General features: G+C 37.9%; 1 protein-coding gene across 1 annotated transcript; it reads right to left on the bottom strand.

The window, feature by feature from the left end:
• Positions 1–305: 305 nt before the first annotated feature.
• Positions 306–18,543, bottom strand: LOC116255827 (sulfate transporter 4.1, chloroplastic-like). Its single transcript, XM_031631868.2, has 17 exons — positions 18,157–18,543; positions 16,538–16,586; positions 16,104–16,305; positions 15,624–15,792; positions 14,952–15,017; positions 14,707–14,814; positions 13,944–14,051; positions 13,786–13,851; positions 12,672–12,732; positions 7,741–7,868; positions 7,623–7,664; positions 6,943–7,059; positions 3,820–3,871; positions 2,475–2,613; positions 1,574–1,662; positions 958–1,034; positions 306–867 (listed from the first exon to the last, which is right to left on the bottom strand). The coding sequence occupies exons 1-17, from the start codon at positions 18,445–18,447 to the stop codon at positions 619–621; spliced, it is 2,013 nt and encodes a 670-aa protein (XP_031487728.1). The 5' UTR covers positions 18,448–18,543; the 3' UTR covers positions 306–618.
• Between the last annotated feature and the right edge of the window lie 1,732 nt (positions 18,544–20,275).

Raw genomic sequence — 20,275 nt, 5'->3', positions numbered from 1 at the left:
GGAACACTAGTATTTTGGTAGTGTTATATGAATATGTCCTAATCTTTAGAGTAAATAAACAAGATTAAAGTTAAAACCATACCCCTTATGTGAAGCCATTGCTAATAAATGGCAACTACCATTTCATCTCAGGGCAATAATCAAAACTCTTTTAGTTTCCTTGGCAGGATGAGCATCAGCCAACATAACGCCGATATTGACAACATTGGGTGAATGGTTGACAGAAATTCTCAATGTCCATAATAAAGTCCTGGAAGAAACAGAACATACCCATATATACACATATATCTAGAGGGGATAGAAGAGCAAGGAGGCAGCTTTCATTTAAATACTACAACATGCTGCGACATACCATTTCGATATATACACAAAGGTTACACACATTACAAAGCTCATTATCGCCTAGATCATGCAACGATAGTTGCAGTATAAATATGTAACACGCTACGACCAACATAGACATTACAAAGCCCATTATTTCCCAGTTCATGCAACGATGGTTGCCATACATTTTTTGGTACCTACGGCCAAGGATGGCAGAGATGCTTAGTAACTATATCGGAGCCTTAACGAGGATTTTAGGAAAGGCACGATGTGACAATCCAGACTGATCCTTTATCAAACAAGGGCTTCACCTTCTGGGTCCAAATCACCATTATTTTGTGTCCCTACCTCCAGGATAACGTTTTCATCCTTCCTCATCATGTCAGCGCCTCTTGGTGCCTCTTTCAGCCAGAGCATATGTTCGAGGCACACTTGAACAGCATCATGCACTCTCACAAAATGCCATTCCTTGCCCACGAGCTCCAGAACTCCGGAAATTGTAAGCCTCTTCCAAACTTTGTGATTTGGGTTGACCACTGCGAGCTACAGAACATTTGAGTCAGAAGGGAAATAAGGTTGGCAGTTGCATTTGATCATCAAATCAAGGAAATCAGGGCTTAAAACAGATTTTACTTGGACGCTGTGAGATTTGTACACATAATGAAGGTCCTTCAGAGCTTGAACAGCACTGGAGTCAATATATGTAACAGCTGCATCAGAAATGAAAACATATCAGATTTCTGAAGCTTGAAAGATGTGGACAAATGACAATTTTTTATGGTGAAGAGAAAAAATAGGTGGAAGCTGAAAACTGCCACAACTGGCAGAGCAATGCAAAAACAAAGTGAGGAGAAACATAGAAGATAGTCCTACACATGAAGATGAGGAGGGGTGAACTTCCTTGTTGCTGATAAAACAAGATATTCCACAATGTTTTTTTTTTCTCAATAATTTTGGGAGTTTCCCCACTAAATATGTACAGAAACATTTACAAAGTCAACAATCACCACAAAGTTTCCTTATGATAATACCAAAATATATCTAGTAGACTACCACTTTTTGTTCACAACATGTTTATAGTAGCAAGTCATAAGAAAATTGACAGGTGTACACAAAAGATAATGTTCATGTATACAATTCATGAAGAAAATGGAAAAACCGCAATTTTCCACCATAGTGTTCCATGTATGCAATTCATGAATTGCAATCTTGCTTGAACTAAAAAAGATATGCATTAAAAAGGACTTACGATCCATTTCAATAATAACAAAGTGAACTTTTTCAGCTTCTGGGCCACCCACCGTGCTTCTTTTACCATTTACTACAAGCTCCTGTAGCCTGCCAAAGAAACAGAGACCAAGTATTCTGATCTAAAAATCAAAACTTTTAAAGAAAATTTGCCACCAAGGTTCAAGTTAAATTTCTAATTAATCAAGTTGTTAATGGTAATCAATAAGCTCGCAATAGCTGTGATGCCTTTCAGATATTCTCACACTTCCGCCAGAGTTGAGTGATGAGCCTTCCATTTAATCTCGTGTTGAAAGGGTTACAATTACTCATGAATGTATCCTAATAAAATGGATAAGTTGGAGATTTTATAACAAATAGGTACCTGAAGCACATGAAAAGCAGAGGCACCAAATCTCAATGACCAAAAATAGAGCAATCTTTTCATTTTATTAATACATGAGGCAGAATTTTGTTGTTTGTTTTAGTTGTTTTTATATGTAAACTCTAAGCTAACAGTTTGACATAATTTTAACAGAATTTGACTTATGAAGACATTTACTAAACCTAACTAAAAAAAGTAAGAAGCATTTAAAATTAAGTAAAATTGTTATATTTATTAAGTATGATTAAGGATGCAAACATGGTGGTCCCAGAACAGCTATATACATGAAGTTGCACATGAAACAGGAAAAAATAAAAAATCTCCAGAATGAACTTGCCGTGTACGTAATATGTTAAATGTCATGGACTTAAGTGAAAGCAGTCAAAATCAAAAGAAAACAACCGAATTATCACATGGAGCTTGCCTTATTGCATGCGTACTATGACAGGAAAAAACTTGCAGCCTTATGAAAAGTTAAAATTTTGGTTTGCATTTTTTTTGTTCCATGCAGAAGAGCATAGAGAGTGAGGATCATTACCACTCTCTGATATAGCTAATGTTAGCAAAATATATAGGTGCATCCACCCGGACAATTACAATCCCACTGTAAGTGTAGGATTCTGGATACTGTTGGGTGTTCCGGTAGATAGTGGTTCCAGGAAGTCGGCCTAGGACAGCTGCAGCGAAAGGCTTTAGAATAAGTAACATAACACAAAAAATAACATACGTAAGAAGCACATCCTGATTCTAGAAAAGTTAACAGCAAAAAGGTAAGTTCATCTAGTGTTCCTTACATTGATTTCCTCACAATTCAAGAAAATGTAAGATTCCTATATGACTCAAGGACATAAAGGAGCTAACTTGACATGCTAGAATGAAAACCCCAGAGGCAGTTAGGGGATTTGATGTGCCACCCTCAATTGCATATACTTGCATTGAGGAAACTGGGACATAATGAGCATATGCATTCAATCATGTAAAAAGAATGAGGAATTCATTATGGTTTCTCATGCAATCAGTCATCAAACAATATGGAGAAAAACTTTAATAGCAGAAACAGTGGATACAACTTCTATATCGCGTGAGTGAAGAAAGGCAACACTGCTTGTAAAGCTCATTCATCAAGTGATATTCTGTCCTAGTTTTGCAAATCATTTGTATGGTTAAACATGAATAAATTTCATAGTCTTATTACAGTCGCATTAAGGGTAAACACATAAAAAATAACTTTTTAAGCATTTCTGAAAGACTGAAACTAATAATCTCAGAACTCAAAAATTCACTTTTGTGCGTGGATGGACTAGTTGGACAACCTGGTCTAGGCCAACTTGATGGCAGTTAAAGACTAGGTCAAATGGATACTGAGGAGAGTCCGTCCCCATCTTCACTAGATAGACCCAAAGTACCACCTATCCTCAACCATGCCGTTACTACAATCCCCATTAGAGAGTTGTCTTAGCAACCTTGCCACTTGCTTAATGAGGCTTAGCCATTAATTTAAAACCAATCACAGAGTTATTTCAATTTCATACTACTCTTACTAATTTTGTGGCCTTTAAATTTATATTAGTAGGATAGATCAACGATGGCAGTCAATACTAGTTACTCTGTAAACTCAACAATAGACAGCTCATAAATATCTGCTCCAGGTTGATAGTTGCAGAATAATCAGTCACTGTTTCTTATTCTCCAGGAAGGTGAGGCCCTACCATGCCAAATTGTGTTCCAGATGTATAATTGGATGTGCAGTCCCCAAGTGTCGCTGAAAACAATTTTACCATACGCATGTTTTTGAGAGGTTCATGACATAACGATCAATAAACATTACAATATGTGCTCACAGATTTAAAGCACAAAAATGGTATATAGGATAAATAGTTTACCAATATGTGGATTTGCAGATTCATGAATAACGAAAGCAAGGGAAGCCACAACCTACACCAGCAGTACCTTATATTTCAGAAAGCAACTATGGTAGTACATTTCAGTATAGTAACATGAGTTGATTTATGACCATAAAGCATTCCCCATTCCCTTCAACATATAAATCCTACTAGCTAACATCTAGCTGATGAAGAATAGGAATGTAAATACATTTCGCCATGGCATAAGATATAATTTAATGGAAGAAAGGTAATCTGTGAAACAATTAAAGGAAAAAGAACACAAAATAGGCATCAAATAACACTAGAAGTTGAAATTAGCCATCCTAGGTAACCAGAACCTCGGGCTTATGGTATAAAGCAAAATAGAAATTTAAACGTCATGAGAGTCCAAGACTACATATCTAGGTACAAATATGTTACAAGTGCATCTTTACCATTTAGAGCAAGTGGCATATGATGTTTAGGCATGTTGATAATACGGATGTACGCCATTGATTATGATGCAGATAAATGATAAACATGTTCACTGAGATGACCATTTGGGTCAAAACCTGACAGTTAAATCCAATTCTAATTGGGAGCATATTTCTCCAACTGGAAATAGGTCCCGCCCAAAGCAGGTTTACCAAAAATTTACTTCAACAGACGAAGTTGCAACTGAATATGTATGTGTTTAGGAATCCACAAAGAGAGAATTCCCATCTCAACTAGCCAGCCAAGCAAGGTGCTGTGTACTGCCATTATATCAACAATCCAGCCAAGCAACTTGCAATGTGCTGCATTATTTTGAGAATTCCCAGATTTGCATTCTTCGATCATTGTTGAGAACATGACTTTCCAACTAACTAAATTTCTGATTGAGCACAACAGTTAAGAATACAGTAGTTCAAACCTAAATTTATTAGTTACCAATATATGATCTGAGAATTCTCAGGCATCCAAATTATTCATCTTACATTCCCAGATATCTGGGTGAGAATTCTATTTCTGACGATGTCAGCTTAGAAAATAATTAATATCTCCACATTAAGTTACAACCTAAGCAGTGTCACATTCAGTTAAATCACACTTAAACATTTCATCCTATATGTCCAAATGAATTTAGTGCAGATAAGCCAGCATTGTGTCCAATGCAAAAGATCCATCAACATACAAGGAGCTAGTAGAACTGTGAATTTTTTCTGAACCGAGATTGAATTTGTCCGATGTTATGTATCATAAAATATCCCTTCATAAGTGAAAAGCATGGAATTGTTACTCACATGCTTGCCAAACTGCTAGCCGAGATAAAGTTGAAACCCATTTCATTAATGATCTTTAAATGAAGTTCCAACAACCTAGTTTTTAAAAACAGGATGAATTTAGGCAACTGGTGAGCTACCAAGTTCATTGCACAGCCTGCTCAGATATAACTAAGCACCTGCAACCTGAGAAGCAAGAATGAAGTCATGAAATGAACCTACGCGTCTTCCATGTCATGCCCAATCTCAAGCATGGATGATGGAATCTATGTTAACTTTCAATGCATTTGCGACAGATAGCAGAAAGTTAAAGACTACAGAGGAGATGTGACGCAGGAGCAGAGCATGAAAATAAGATTTGGTTCCGATTTGGGTTTTATTTATTATTTTATTTTATTCGGAACCAGTTCTAGCATTTTAGGTCTTTTATTTATTGTTATTTTATTTTGGATCTAGATCCAGGGGTCCTCTTTAAGCTATATAAAGATGTTTAGAACCTCATTTGTAAATGAAACCCTAATAATCTCTTTGATTCTCTCTTTCCCACAGTTATTTCCCTTTCGTTTATGTTCTATTTGATTTCCTTAGTTTAAATTAGGTATTGACCGTGGGTTAGAGGAGCAGTCCTATTCCCCACTGCGTCAAAGGGGTATCAAAGTCAGGTTCTTCCTCTGTCTTCAACAATGGGCGAGGACTTGAGGGACCATCTTGTTATGCCAGAAGCAACGATCAAGGCGTTATGATGATAACCATGCAAGAGGACATGCAGCGCATGAGTGAAGGCCTCACTGCATGGTCGAAAAGGATGGATTCGATGGAAGCACGGATGAGTGAAGACCTCGCTGAATACACGAAGAGCGTGGATTCCCTTGAAGCACGGAGGCTACAGGTTGAAGGTAATCAGTCAATAAAATCAGAATTTAAGGACCGCAACATCCTTGAATAGCAGGCGAGTAAGGCACCAATGGTTGGCGACAACCTCGCCGAACCAGTAGACAGGAGGACAACACCAGAAAATGGCACGAATGAAGCGGTTGCAGCACCGAAGATAAACCCACAACAACACCCCGTTGTCACTGCCGAAGCGTGAAAGAAAAGTGTTTTCTTCAGCAACTAACAGACAGTCAGCGCCGTGCGTCCCGCCGACCGGCCGCTGGCCGGACGAAGCAAGACGGCCAACCTTCCGGCTCTCCCACACGCCGCCAGACGGTGGAGGACAGGGGCGACCTCGCCCAAATGCTCGGGCGAGGGATCGACCTCCTCGACGGGTCTGGGTCCCAAAATGGGATCCAGAACCTCGTTTGGCATTCCGGCGCGTCGGAAAACCGGTTCAAACAGGTTCCAGGCTCGAGACGAACCGATACGCCCGATTTTGGCCGATTCTTCAAGCCCCTGGACCGGTTCTAGATCTGGAGCAACCGAGTTATTCCAAATCCGATCCGTTTTCCATTCTAAATCAATTCCGACCAACCATCCTCTTCGTTTGAGCCTAAACCCAAACCCAAATCTAAACTCTAACTCAAATCAAATGCAATCTTGAATCCTAGCTCATATCTGTTTTTATTCCTGAATCCAACCTTAGGTCCAAATCCAGGGGTCCGTAGTGGAGTCTCGAGTTTAATAAAACCTTAACTTCTTTCATTTTCCTACAGGTATTGACCGTGGGTTAGAGGAGCGGTCCTCTTCCCCACTGCGCCAATGTGTAAACACAGAAAATAATACGAGAAACCATAATGAAAGGCAGATAAAGAACCAATGATATGTACAAACATGGATATTGGAGGATATGAGACAAAAAAAGGAAAGAAGCCTCATCAATCTCCTTCCCCCACCCACCACCACTGCCAAAGACATGCCACGAAATAATTTGATTACTTACCCCGACGAGCACCCCAATCTCAATTCCAAGGAACAAGGTCACAATACAAGCAATGGTCCAAAGAAGAAAATCTTTCTTGTTTATACGCCACAGTAGAATAGCTTCATCATAATCCACCTGAAAACAAAAAGAGAATGATCATACGAGGCACACAACAAGCCCTTGCAGCCCAGTTTTAAAGGATTAGAAAACTTGTCAACTAGGCAACATGGCCTCTTCACACGCTGTCTCTACATTTTCTAGTGGGTAGTCAGAAGTCTAGACAATTAAATTTTGATCTTGCTGCACATACATCTCAACAGATACTTTTCTTTTGGGTGTGTTGTGTTTTAGTTCAACCAATTTCTAACTGTTAGATAATAATCGCAGCTTTCTACTCGTAAGTTCGTAACTTTTGAAGGAAGTTTGAATTTCAATAGACATTCTAACACAGTTGAGTCAACAAAGGAACATTTATGTTCTTCTCTAACATGTTCCAACTTCTTGTTTCTTTATGCACCAACTTTTTTTGGTCATGGGTACAAATAAATCCATAAAATAAGAAATGAACGGCTGAAATGAGCCACACCCCAGATATGACTGTTTCTATGTTCGGATGTCAACATACGAAGGAAAGGCTGAATTTGAAATACATTCTTAGTAACTTGGATTGCTTATGAACCAAATGGAAGAATACTTACAAGACCAATTACAGCAGAGATGACAATGGCAGCAAGAACACACTGCAGTCAGACAAGAAAAGACGTCATAACTAAAAAAATCTTACTCATAACATCAGAGTTTCCATGGAAACTATACCTGGGGAATATCTGTAAACAAAGGTGTCAGGATAAAGAGGGCACATCCTATAATTATCCCTGTGAAAATTCCAGCTAGCCCTGTCTTTGCCCCACTTTCATGGTTTACAGCAGATCTTGAAAAGCCCCCTGCCCACATTCACATTCAAACCTTGTTTTAGGATGAAACTGTATGATTTTTGGTGTCTTGTATAGTAGTGTTACATTAAATAGGACTCACAGATCTGATTCTTATGCATTGTGATAAGGTTTTACAAAAGCACAGCTTATTAAAATAGTTATGCATTGTGTTATGGTTCTGTGTGTAATTTCCGTGATTAACACCAACTCATGCACCCTCCCAACATACAGTCAGGCCTGAACTTGCCTCTCACCAAGATGTAATCATCATTACTTCTCATCCGGATGAACTACCAATTGCACTACGTAAAAGGATCAAACAATGCACAATTCATCTTCTTTCCAAATTTTTTAGTACATCTCATTTGAGAGATCATATGTGTAAATTTATTAATGCCTTGTCAGCTACTTCAGTTCTTATTGCACATGAACAAGCTATTTTGGACTCTTGTACCAAGCAATGATAGAGGAGATGGACTCTCTAATATCCTGCCACACTTGGGATCTTGTTGAACCGCCTTTTGGGGCAGATATTATCGGCTCGAAATGAGTATTTACTATCAAATATAACTCTGATTGTATAGTCGATCGATACAAGGCACGGTTGGTGGCAAAAGGTTACACACATATATATGGTATTGATTTCTTTGAAGCACATCTGGGTACTATACAACTAATTATATCTGTGGCAGTTCATTATGGATGAAATATGTACCAATTAAATGTCAAAAATGTCTTTCTGTATAGGGATTTATCTGAAGCAGTTTATATGCAGTATCTGTCAGGCTTTGAGAAACAAGGGAGCGTACCAAGGTCTATTTGTTAAAGAAGGCTATATATGGTCTAAAGCAAAGTCTCAGAGCATAGTTTCAAAAGTTGTGTGATGTTGTGTCCAAGTTTGGATTCTATATATCTCTTTTAGATCATTCATTGTTCATAAAAAGACCTCAAAAAGGTATGGTTGTTATGGTGATGTATGTGGATGACATTATTTTAATTAGTGACAGTGACCAAGAAATACAAGACATAAAGAAGTATCTCCAACAACATTTTGTTACTTAAGACCTTGTCTCTCTGCGTTACTTATTGGGGATAAAAGTAGCAAAAAGGTTTAGATCTTTCCTAAAAAAATATGTTCTTGAGTTGCTACAAGAGACAGATATGATTGGAACAAAATCAGCATATATTCCTATGAATTCTCGTATTCACTTATATGATGATAAATTTGAACTTGTTGATAGCAAATCATATCGGTTGCTGATTGAAAATCTACTATATGTAACCATTACTAGACCTGATATATCTTTTGTTGTGGGAAAACTAAGTCAGTTTATGGATAAGCCAAGAAAAGTCCATTGGGATGCAACTATGATATTATTGAAATTTCTAAAAGGTTCCCCTGGAAAGGGTCTATTTTTTAGAAAAAAAATTTCACTCCAGATAGAGGCTTATTCTGATGCAGATTATGCAAGCTCTATTGATGACAGAAAGTCCACTATGGGATTCTGTACTTTTATTGGTGGTAACTTAGTCTCTTGGAAAAGTAAAAAGCAAGCTGTTGTAGCTCGGTTTAGTGAAGAGTCAAAATACTAAGCCATGATCCAAACTGCCACCGAAATCACTTGGTTGAGAGCCATGCTAGAAGGACACCTTGGAATTTAGATAGAATTGCCTATAAAAATGCAATGTGATAATAAAGCGGCTACTTATATAGCCAATAATCAAGTCTTTTATGAACGGACCAAGCATATCAAAATTGATTGTCATTATATTAGGGACTTGGCTCAAGCAAAATTATTTCTATTGAATATGTTGCTTCAGAAGATCAAGCTGTAGATATATTTAACAAAGTTCTTGCTATATCAGATTTCATGAAACGTTCTAGCAAGCTGAGCACGATAGACATCTATGCTCCAACTTGAGGGAAAGTGTTGAGAAAACGTACTGGTTTGAGGTTTTCTGTATCTTGAAACTTTATTTATTAGGTAGTTCTTTGAATTTTAATTTTTTCTTGGACTCTTTATGTAAGGGGTAAGACATAACCCTAATCAGTTCTTTTTATTTTAATGGAAGAGGAGCAGCCGTGACTAATGAGACTGCTCCCTACTCTCTTTCTTCCTCACGTTCCCTTTCTTCTTCCTACCTCTCCAATCAACACAACATATAGCTGTTCCTTCTAGATGGATGGTTGCATGTCCCACACGACTTTCCAGTGCAATACCCTAGCAGTCAAAATATTTTTCTGGCATAAAAACCCAACGGAGAGGGTCTTTGCCAAAAAACTTTGGAAAATCCATCTTGGGTGGTTGATGGAATCCAGACCCTTCCCCAGTACGCACAAATGAACCGGACGAGGGTTAGGCATGGGTGTTCATACCTGGAATCTAATGGGGGTTTGGCGTGTTAGGGTGCAAGCTGCTTGAGTTGACTCTTTGCAACACCTCCCGCATCATCCCTATCAATTCACCCATCATCGATTGCATTCGGGAGTCAATTTCACCAAAGTTCTTTTCCACGCCTTCTAAGCATCCCACAAGCAGCTGGCCATCAGTTTCTGCCTGCTTCTTCATGTTCTCCAAAGCAATGAGCACTTCTTTACTCGCCATCGAGGCTCTGATACCAATTGTTAGTGTTGTGTGTGTAATTCCAGTGATTAATACTAACTCATGCACCCTCCCAACACATAGTCAGGCCTAAACTTGCCTCTCTTGAGAGGTAATCATCATTACTTGCATAACCCAAACCCCTTCGAGTAACGACCTATGTATGACCATAGAATATTGGGACTACAAGTAACAAGGGGATCCGACCCATGATTAACTATCTCTATTTATAAAAGACCCCCTACGATGACACAATTTCCTTACGGCTAACACATTGTCGATAGCGTCATCATTGTAACTGAAAGAGCTAGTTTGATCCGCCATCACACAAATTTCAGATGTGTAGATTGCCAAAAGTGACATTTTGTGATAGTCCGAGTGTTTGAGGTTGTCCCAAGAATGCTATAGGACTGCCACAAAGGCCATATTTGTTCTTCTCACTCCTGAGACACCAACAACAAGAGAATGGGAAGCGAAACAAGCTCAAAATAGGACTAGACGACTAGTAAATCCTAAGCCACACGGACGCTGCATTTTTGATAACGCACCAACGTTGACGCAACGCGGGTGTGGGTGTGAGTGTGACCCGGATTCGCACCCAACCGCAGTCAATGAGAGTCGGGTGCAGCCGCACCAGACCATTTTTTTCAATTTTGAATGCGCACCCAACTCGCGTTTGACGTGAGTCAGGTGCGGTCAAATCATGTCAGACTTTTTTGTTCATGTTTTGATTTTTTGTTTCTTTAAAAACGATTTAGGGCATGATGGTGACCCTTCCCACGGAGAGCTTCTTCCTCCTACAGCAGCCCTTCCCGTCTTCTCCCTCTTGCATTGAAGCACCCATTGATGACCAACGCTTGCATTTTTAATGGCTGACGACGGATCTTGTTCCTCCGGCGACGACTACAATTAGACGGTTGGCACTGCAGGGGTGTTGTTCCACCTGCGGCGAAGCTTGCCGGATTTTTTCCAGCAGCTTTATCTGGTTCTTCAAATCCCATCTTACAGTCCCTTTCTTTGTTTTATTAATCTATTGTGTGTCAAATTGATTTCGTTTTTATGTTTGTTCCTTTCCTTTTTGTTTGTCTTTTCATTAGATGTTAGTTTAAAATTTTTAATGATGCTTCTTAGTTTGGTTTCTGCCATCTGAATGAGTAAATGTTTCATTGCCTGTTTTTATTTGTTCTTTGTTTCTATTTTTTGGTTTTTGTGGTCAAGACTCAGCCAAACAGCCACTCAAGGCTTATGAGTGCTGTGAAGCCTGCTATAATGGTAATTTTTATATTCTAACTGTTGTGTTTTAATTTTTGAACATTAAAATGATTAAATGAGTATTTTTTTTGCTAAATCCTGCACCAACATTTACTGTTTTACAATTTTAACCATGGCGTGAGTCGTGACTGTGTGTAATGGGGAATGGGTGGGCAGAGAGTAGGGCTGGGGAGGAAGAAGGTTGATGTTCACGGTATCCATTGTTGCTCAGCCTCACAAGTATTACATATAACAGTATTATTTGATTAGTATTTTGATAATTTTGTGGTTTATAGACAATTTTTGTCATATATTATATATATATATAAATATATTATAATAATAACTTTAGCAATAATAACAAATACCCTCGCCGCACAGCTGCAGTTAAATTTTTTGAGATGTGTTGCTCTGGCACCCGCAACCCGCACCCATGTGACATAGAGTAAATCCAATATCCAATTAGGATAAGGTGTAGCAACAATTGATTATTAATAATTTAATACTGTTGTCATTGTCATCTTGTAATTTAAATATTTAATCCTATTCCTAGTGTTCTTGTGCTTATTATTAAGATTACTACTTACTAGCATAGGCATCTAAGGATGCTTCTATAATGTTGCTATGATTTGGATACACTTTTTCTATGACACCTGTAATACAGAAAACCAAATTCAACATTGCTAATTTGTGTAATGCTTCATGTAGTTATCAATGTTCACATGACAACGGAGCATGTATCAGTCTTGACATTAAAAGTAATATGCACCCACAAGTTCAAACCTGGCTCAAACTATACTTGTGATTGAACTAAGTACTTGAATACATGCTTTCCTTGGTTTGGCTCGTTGACACCCCTGAGCCCTATGTGCAATACAATAGCTACCCAACCAAATTTGCGGCACAAAAAATTTGTAAAAGCATTTAAAATGTGTGGAGCCAGGAATAGTAAATTCACCTGTTGTAGGGTATGCAGAGAAGAAGGAACCACAAATATTTGCCAGACCTAGGCCAAACAACTATGAAACAAGAAATCAGATTCTACTTTGAACAATAATATATGAAGTGCTAACTATTCTTTCCAGTGACAAAGACAGATATAGTATTTAGTCATTAGCAGACAAATATAAAATGCCAGCTGCAATGTTCTATAATAAATACATGTCAGCTGCAAATATAACACATCTGAGAACTTCAAGAAGTCAATGCCAATAAGCCACTATGTGCACCATACACTTAGGATATTATCTTATTAAGTTGTTTTACTTGAAAATATAACTCTTTTCTCGTTGCAAGTTGCAGTCCTGTATCCCCTGTCACCCTGATCATCTCCACAAAGATAAATTTTCTGCAAAAAGAAGTATATCAAGCTGCACTCCAGGTCAGGTCAGGCCAGCCCGTTAACCAACCTATAATGGCTCAGCAGGCCCAGTCTCTTAATGGGCCTGACCAACCTAGCAACAGATAAGCCAGGTTCCGTCCAGGATTATTTGGGTCATGGACCAGGCAATTTGTCCAATACCACCCAATTCAATTTAAAATGTTTAGGTCTGATCCTCATTAAGTTTTTTTCAACAATTTTGGAAGAAAAAAATTCTCCTCTTTGCTGTCATTGAGTTTCTAATTATTCATTTAACAATCTAAACAAAATGCAGAAAATCCAATAATATCCAAATCCATAATGTAACTATCACTGTTAATAATTCTGAAATTATACCTAATCCAGGTGCCACATTGGGGCCCATGAGCCCATTAAATATACAGGCTGGGCCAAGCTCGGGGTTTAATGAGCCTGAGGGTCGAACTTCGACCCAGGCCCACCCCATTGTATTGACCCATTGTCCAGTTTTATGTATATGCAAGGTCTTTATAATACTATTGCCATGTTATTCCATGATTTGCAAATTGATTGACTGATAATATGGAAAGATATGGTTCACACAGGCTAACAATCAAAAGTTTTTTCTTTTTCTTTCTCATTGAAGGAGAATAATTGCATTATCTGACATGTAAATCATCCCAATCTTCCATTAGGACATATTCAAAGCATCTAATACCATACTCGGCTTTACCTCTTGGTTAGAATCCAGCTCATATCCATTTTTTGCTGCCAATGCTTTAGCAATGCCCACAGATTCCTATAGAATACACATACACGATATTTGTTAATAATCAACATGGATATATCATATAATCAATACAACCAATAAGACTACTCAGTGCAGCTTACCAAAATGGCTACACCAGTGATCAAAAAGGCTGCTGGCATCAATCTCTTTACATGGTCGAACTCCTTAGGTACAGAAAATGTTGGAAGACCTTGTGGTATCTCACCAACCTGCATGTCAAAATATTCAAACAAATGATTTTCAGACCTCACTTGGGGATGATCGAAAGATATAATTCCTTCTTGACTTGTCTTCACGTATAGAATGATAGATCAGAGCATAGATAATAGAATTTAGCTAGTCAAAAGCTCCAAATGGCCTGGAAATTCTGAGCAAGTCACCTCATCTACAGCAGCTAGGCAATTGGCTCGATCAGACATCTAAGGCCACCCAGGCCTGCCTAGCCTAAGTATGTGTGATGACATGATCTTTTTTTTTTGTTTCCTTAGACAGCTCAAAAGACTATATTTGTTCCACATTTTTTTTTCCAAATATCAATTTTCATTATCTAGTGCATCTATGAAACCCTTTTACATTCAACTTGATTGCATGAGATATGAAGATACTACAAGTAATATGCTTCTCTCTGCCTCCATGTGTTGTGTGCAGGCCTGTCTTTGTGTGTGTGTGTGTAGCCTTGTTGTAGACTTGTAGTACAAACTGTGGGTGACGCTCTTGGTTCATAACTTAATAGCACTAAAGCATGAAACAAGATTATGTGTTATTGATACACAAAGCACAAAAAGCATTCTGGCATCATTAACAAAATTAAAATCCAGACTTATAATTTTGAACATTTAATGGAATAATTGGATAGTTCCTCACCACGGAAATGGATGACGGATGAGACAACTTCATAAAAGTTGTCCCCAAAATGACCGCAGTTAGAGGACCTGCTGCTCTTAGAAAACGCAATTTCTTTTTGCTTTTTCCCTGCAATATATAAGGATGTATTCAGAAAGCTCATGAATTATACAGTTAACAATTTTGAAGGCTATGAAAGTGTAATAGAAAATGAGATTAAGTATTAAGTTGAAAGGGCTTCAACTCTAAAGGAAAAAAATTCGTACCAAATATTTCATCAGTAGAAGAACCACAAGAGTGATAGTTCCCATCACAAAGGGGGGCCACGAGAACTACAACACAAAATCAGGTTAGCATAGCAGCAGAAAAGCAATAACAAATAAAAAAAGAACACAAAGCAAATACACATAAAAGTGTTCACATCTTGAAGCTGTTGAGAACGCAGTGAGCTAGAAAATATTTGGTATGAATTTATTACCAAATCATCAAATCAAATGCATAAATATGCCAATCTAATAATTTGAAAACGTTTTTGGTTCCACAACAATTAACAAAGACAGGGAAAATGAACTACAACAAAATCGGACAACAACAAGATTAAGGGCATTTCCTCTTTTTGTCTTACATAACAAGATATAAATATGGGAAGAAAGAAAATAGTATAATTGCCACCAAAGTGAAATCTGCTTCTATACTCGAATGACCAAACACAAGCATAATTCAAATAACTAGTAATTATGTCAGATGTAAGTTGGTCATGTCAATATTTATCCAGAACTAGATAGCCTGATTGGTCAAGTTTCTCAAGGAGAATAAACCGTACTTTAGAAAATTTAAGAACAAAAAGTGGTTTTGCTTCACAAATAAATCTCCAAGAACAAGAAACACTGAAGAAGAGACAAAAAAGTAAATGAACAAGTTACATATAAGAACCTTACCTTACTCCCTCCAGCAGCTATGCTTTTCATAAGTGGGACAATCTTGGTACTCCTTACAATATTGTAACCCAGGAAGTATTTTGCTTGAGACAATGCAATAATTACAGCAGAAGCAGTGGTGAAACCTGAAATAATTGAGTGGCTTATGAAACGAATAAGCCAGCCCATTCTGCAAAGATATTGTGAATTAGTTATGCGCTTGCACTGTTGTCAGCAAAACATGAAATAGAAAATCTAGCTAGGAGCAATCCACAATTTCATTATGATAAGTCGTATGGTTGTATTTGCAGTTCCCTCCCAAAAAATTCACAGAAAGCTAGCTATCAAATGAGCTCAATTAGCATATAACCAATGGTCCAACAGCATTGACTGATCATGCACAAACACATACTATATCGAGGACCAAGAACTAGATAATTTCTATCACTATTTTATAGAAATAAGCAGCCATTGTTGATTATGAAGATTTTAGAAAATTACCTCAGTAGTCCCATTATACATTCAAATACGCCAACCATAAATGCCAGCAGTATAGCGAGTTCTGTGTATAATTTGTCATTTGGATCAACAATGCCAGACAAAGCATTTGACACCAAAAGAGAAACCAAAGCCACAGGACCAACTGCCAGCTGCCTTGATGAGCCAAATATTGCATAAACAAAAAGGGGAACAAAGCTGGAATCTGGAACAGGAACAATTGTCAGTTGAAAATGCAAAATGAATTTGTCAGGCTTAATAAATAAATAGGGACTCAGCAAACTATGTATTCACAACTAGAAGCAAACGACAAGAACGACTGGTTAAAAACATTCTTTCCACCAAATGTTTGTCTGCTTATTAAGTAAGTGATCATTATAAATACATTCCTAAATCCTAACGGACAAATGATCTTGAAAAACAGCAATGACACTTACAGAGGCCATAGATTGGCTGTAGTCCCGCTAGCTTTGAATACGACATTGCCTGCTCACACATGTAAATACTAAATCATAAGCCTAGGAAGCATTAGACTAAAATGTTCCCAAATTGTCAATGATTCTTATGCATGCACTAATTATAAAATGATAAGCCAAAGTGAGGCAGTCAACCTGATGTGTATCAGCAGAAGCTAACCAAGCATGATACAATGATTCATGTGAATAAAAAAATGACTGGAAAAGAAAAAAGACAACTTAGAAAAACTCAATGTAGTACTCAGGGGGTAATAAAATCATGAGTATTTGTGAAACTTTGCCGGAACACTAAAGATCCAAATGCACAGCCATTCCGATGTGTGAAATAGCAAAGTTACGGTTCTATATGGTATTATAGGATCCAGGTAATTGGTTATTCTTGATTGGGTTTTTCATTTTTACCATTTGAAGGCTTGAAGCATAAAAACCAGATTTTCAGGTTTTAATAATCCAAAAAAAAAAAAAACAGAATTATGTTTAGTCTGCCCACCTGGATTGCTAAAACACAGTATTTAGTTTACATCTTATGATAGATTTTATGAGGTATATGAAAATCAAACGTCCTTCTGCCAGAAAAGAGTGTTAGTATTCCTCTTCACTTTTAACATATTAATGATAAGTTGTGCCTCTTCAGGGCTTCATTCTGTCATCACATGGTTCAATATGCTCTTACCACTTTCTTTACCATATATCCTTTGCTACTCTTCCGCTTCACTGCAATTTCATACTAATAACTGACTCATCTAAGCTCTTGCCACGTTCGCTAACACATCATAATGCCAGTTTTTCATTTATTTCCTGTATAAGTCAATGCTTCTCAGGTAGAAGAAGTGTTGTTTTGCCTTTCATCGGCCTATACTGCAGCAATCTATTAACATTATTTAACTCCATGTCATGAACATCTTGAGGGGAACCACTCCTTTGAAGGCACGCTGCTGCAAGGGTGTCAGGACCTCAACATAGATCCAAACGTCGAGAATTGTGATAACAGTACCTCCAAACAAGATCATGCCAAACCAATAGCTCCTTCAACTTTTAAAACACAAACAGATTCTTGATGCACGTCATAACGTAATTAGCGATGCTGCACAGTGGAAATTAAAAGCGACTGTCCTTTGCTAAACATTGCCATCAGAGACTCTGGCATCAGCGAAACGCCTGAGCGACCTTAATTTAAACAAAAATAAAAAGAAAAATCTGAAAACGGGACAAGCATAAACTCATCCATCTTTTTTTGTTGGGAAAAAAACATGAATCCCACTTTCCCACACAATCTTATTTTAAAACCCGAAAACCCTCCGCAGAAATTGCTTCCATGGGATCCGAACAATCAACTTGGAAATGGTGTGACTGCTTTCTTCTGGCTTCATATTTGCAGCTGGGGGTCGAAAGTGTGGCTCCAAAACAAACCATTCGAAGGCATGAATCTAACGCAAGAACAAACTCTTGGAAAGAAGAGAAGAAAGAGTCGACATGGTAGACAAAAGCCAAGAACGTCAAGAAATGTCTAAACCGACTCCACCATTGACAAATAACCAAGAAAACTGTAAGACGGCAACAATGAAAGGGAGGGGACAGGCCTGGGGAACGAGCATGGTGCCCACGGTGAGGCCGGCCATGAGGTCGGACTGAAGGCAGTCCCTCCATTTGTACGTACGGATCCAACGGGAGCAGGGAAAGAGGAGCTCCACCCACTGGAGGAGCGTCATCTGCCTGAGCTCGGCCAGCCATCCCTTCACGGGGTTGGAGGAGGAAGAGAAGGAAGAAGGGTCGGGGTGGCGAAGAGGGATGAGCTTCACCGGCCTCCTACCGCTGCCACCAGCGCCCGCGGTGACATCGGTAGCACTCGAGGAAGCATAGGATATCTCCATCCCCCCTCCTTCCCCGCCGCAATGTTCCTCTGGTCGCGGGTTCGTGCTGCCTGTCGCTCTTATAGGAAGCCGCGTTTCGTCACCGGCGACGTCACGGCAAAACGACGGAGGACGAGCGAGGGAACGTTACTGGTTTTTAAAAGAGGTTCTTCCGCATTAGTCCCGTCACGTTAGACATATGACGAATTCGATCTACTTTTCAATGTTTTTCAACTTCACCCTCTACTTTCCTTCAACAGGAAACGTCCTTTTTACGAATAAAAACCACGCGGATCCTTCATCTCGGACTAAGCTTTCTTCTGTACACAGTCTCTGTGTTTTGAACTTTGTCGTCAGGTTTAAGTTGAAGTTCTCAAGTCCCCACCACCTAATTAAGTAGTCTCCAACTTCCCATGAAATTTATTAATATAATGGTTCGGTAATGTGTCTTCTAGAACTCACGCTATTAACTCCTTAACTTGATTAGTTGAACCCGCTTTTGTAGAACTCATCCCTAATTTATGGTGGATTGGTCAGAGGGTTTGGTTAGATCCTATTACAAGCCGGCATAACCTTGAAAGCAAGAGGAGAGAACTTTCAATTTTAGGGGCCGTTTGATGCATTAGAAATATGAAGTTGGAAAGAAAACTTATTTTAAGAATTCAAAAAATGAAAACAAAATCTAAATTTCAAAAACCCCTTCGTGTTTGCTGGATTTGAGTTTATGTTGCAGGAAATAGATTTTTAGTTCAACAAAGAATGAATGTTGAAAAAAGAGAATCTTTAGATTGAAAAAAGACAGTATTTTTCGATCCCATGAAACTAAATTACATGAGTTTGGCGAGCTCATTCAGAGTGATAAAGTAGGGAAAAAGTATGAATTTGTTTATAAGAATGTTAAGTTTGGAAAATCCCCTAAAGTAATAAGTATAAAGTTGCGGTGAGACTTTGTGCGGTAGGTAGGAATAAGAAAAAGGCCCAACTGTTCAGGAACAATTATCGTTTAGCCAGCCTTGTTTAACATGTTTTTAGAAAAGTCTTCATATTTCTTTTTTTTTTTGGTACAGTCCTTACTTTGCTTCTTTCTTAAAACACCGATTTTTAGCGTTAAGAGTACTGTCACAAATGTATGAATATTATACTGTAAAGTTGTATATCTCAGGAATAAAATAGACAAAAACTCGGTAATTTTTTTAAAAAATTAAAACATTTAATAGATCCTAAAAATTATAAAAAATAAAAAATCATAAAAATATAAAAAAATGCAAAAAAGTGGGTATAATATGCGTATAATATGTGTTTTATTTAAAAAAAAAAGGAATAAAACAAGTATTATATGATATGACTGACTGTATTTTGTTGTATTATATGCATCTTTTTCCAATAAACAGTTACAATTGAAGGTAAATCAACATCCTGGATTTACCTACACTAAAAAGTTACCTACACTAAAAAGTTAAAAGAGCTACAATTGAAGGTTTCAATTTTGTAAAGTGAAAACTGAGTGAGTCAACTTAATAGTTACTTTTCTGTCAGTAGGTCTAGTATGGTGATCAAACACCAACCAAACTTCTACTTTTTTTTTTTTACCACACAAAACTACTGGCTCAATTGGTCAGACCTAGATTTGCTAGTTTTATTTTGAACAAGTGCCGCTCTTCTTTTAATCTCCAAAAAAAAAAAAGAAAAAGAAAAGAAGAAGACATAATCCCACTGCCCAAGCAAAAGCAGAAGCAGGTTTCATGCCTACATCAATTTCTTTAAGTCATTGAATAAATGTAAATAAATTAATAATTTTTTCTTTAGAAATTTGTGATCGAATTGAGGACGAGCTGATGTCTTATAGTGG

The sequence above is a fragment of the Nymphaea colorata genome, chromosome 6, assembly GCF_008831285.2.
Source record: "Nymphaea colorata isolate Beijing-Zhang1983 chromosome 6, ASM883128v2, whole genome shotgun sequence".
Taxonomy (NCBI): Eukaryota; Viridiplantae; Streptophyta; class Magnoliopsida; order Nymphaeales; family Nymphaeaceae; genus Nymphaea; species Nymphaea colorata.
The sequence above is the reverse complement of the archived record's forward strand: the minus strand, read 5'-3'. Positions and strand labels throughout refer to the sequence as shown.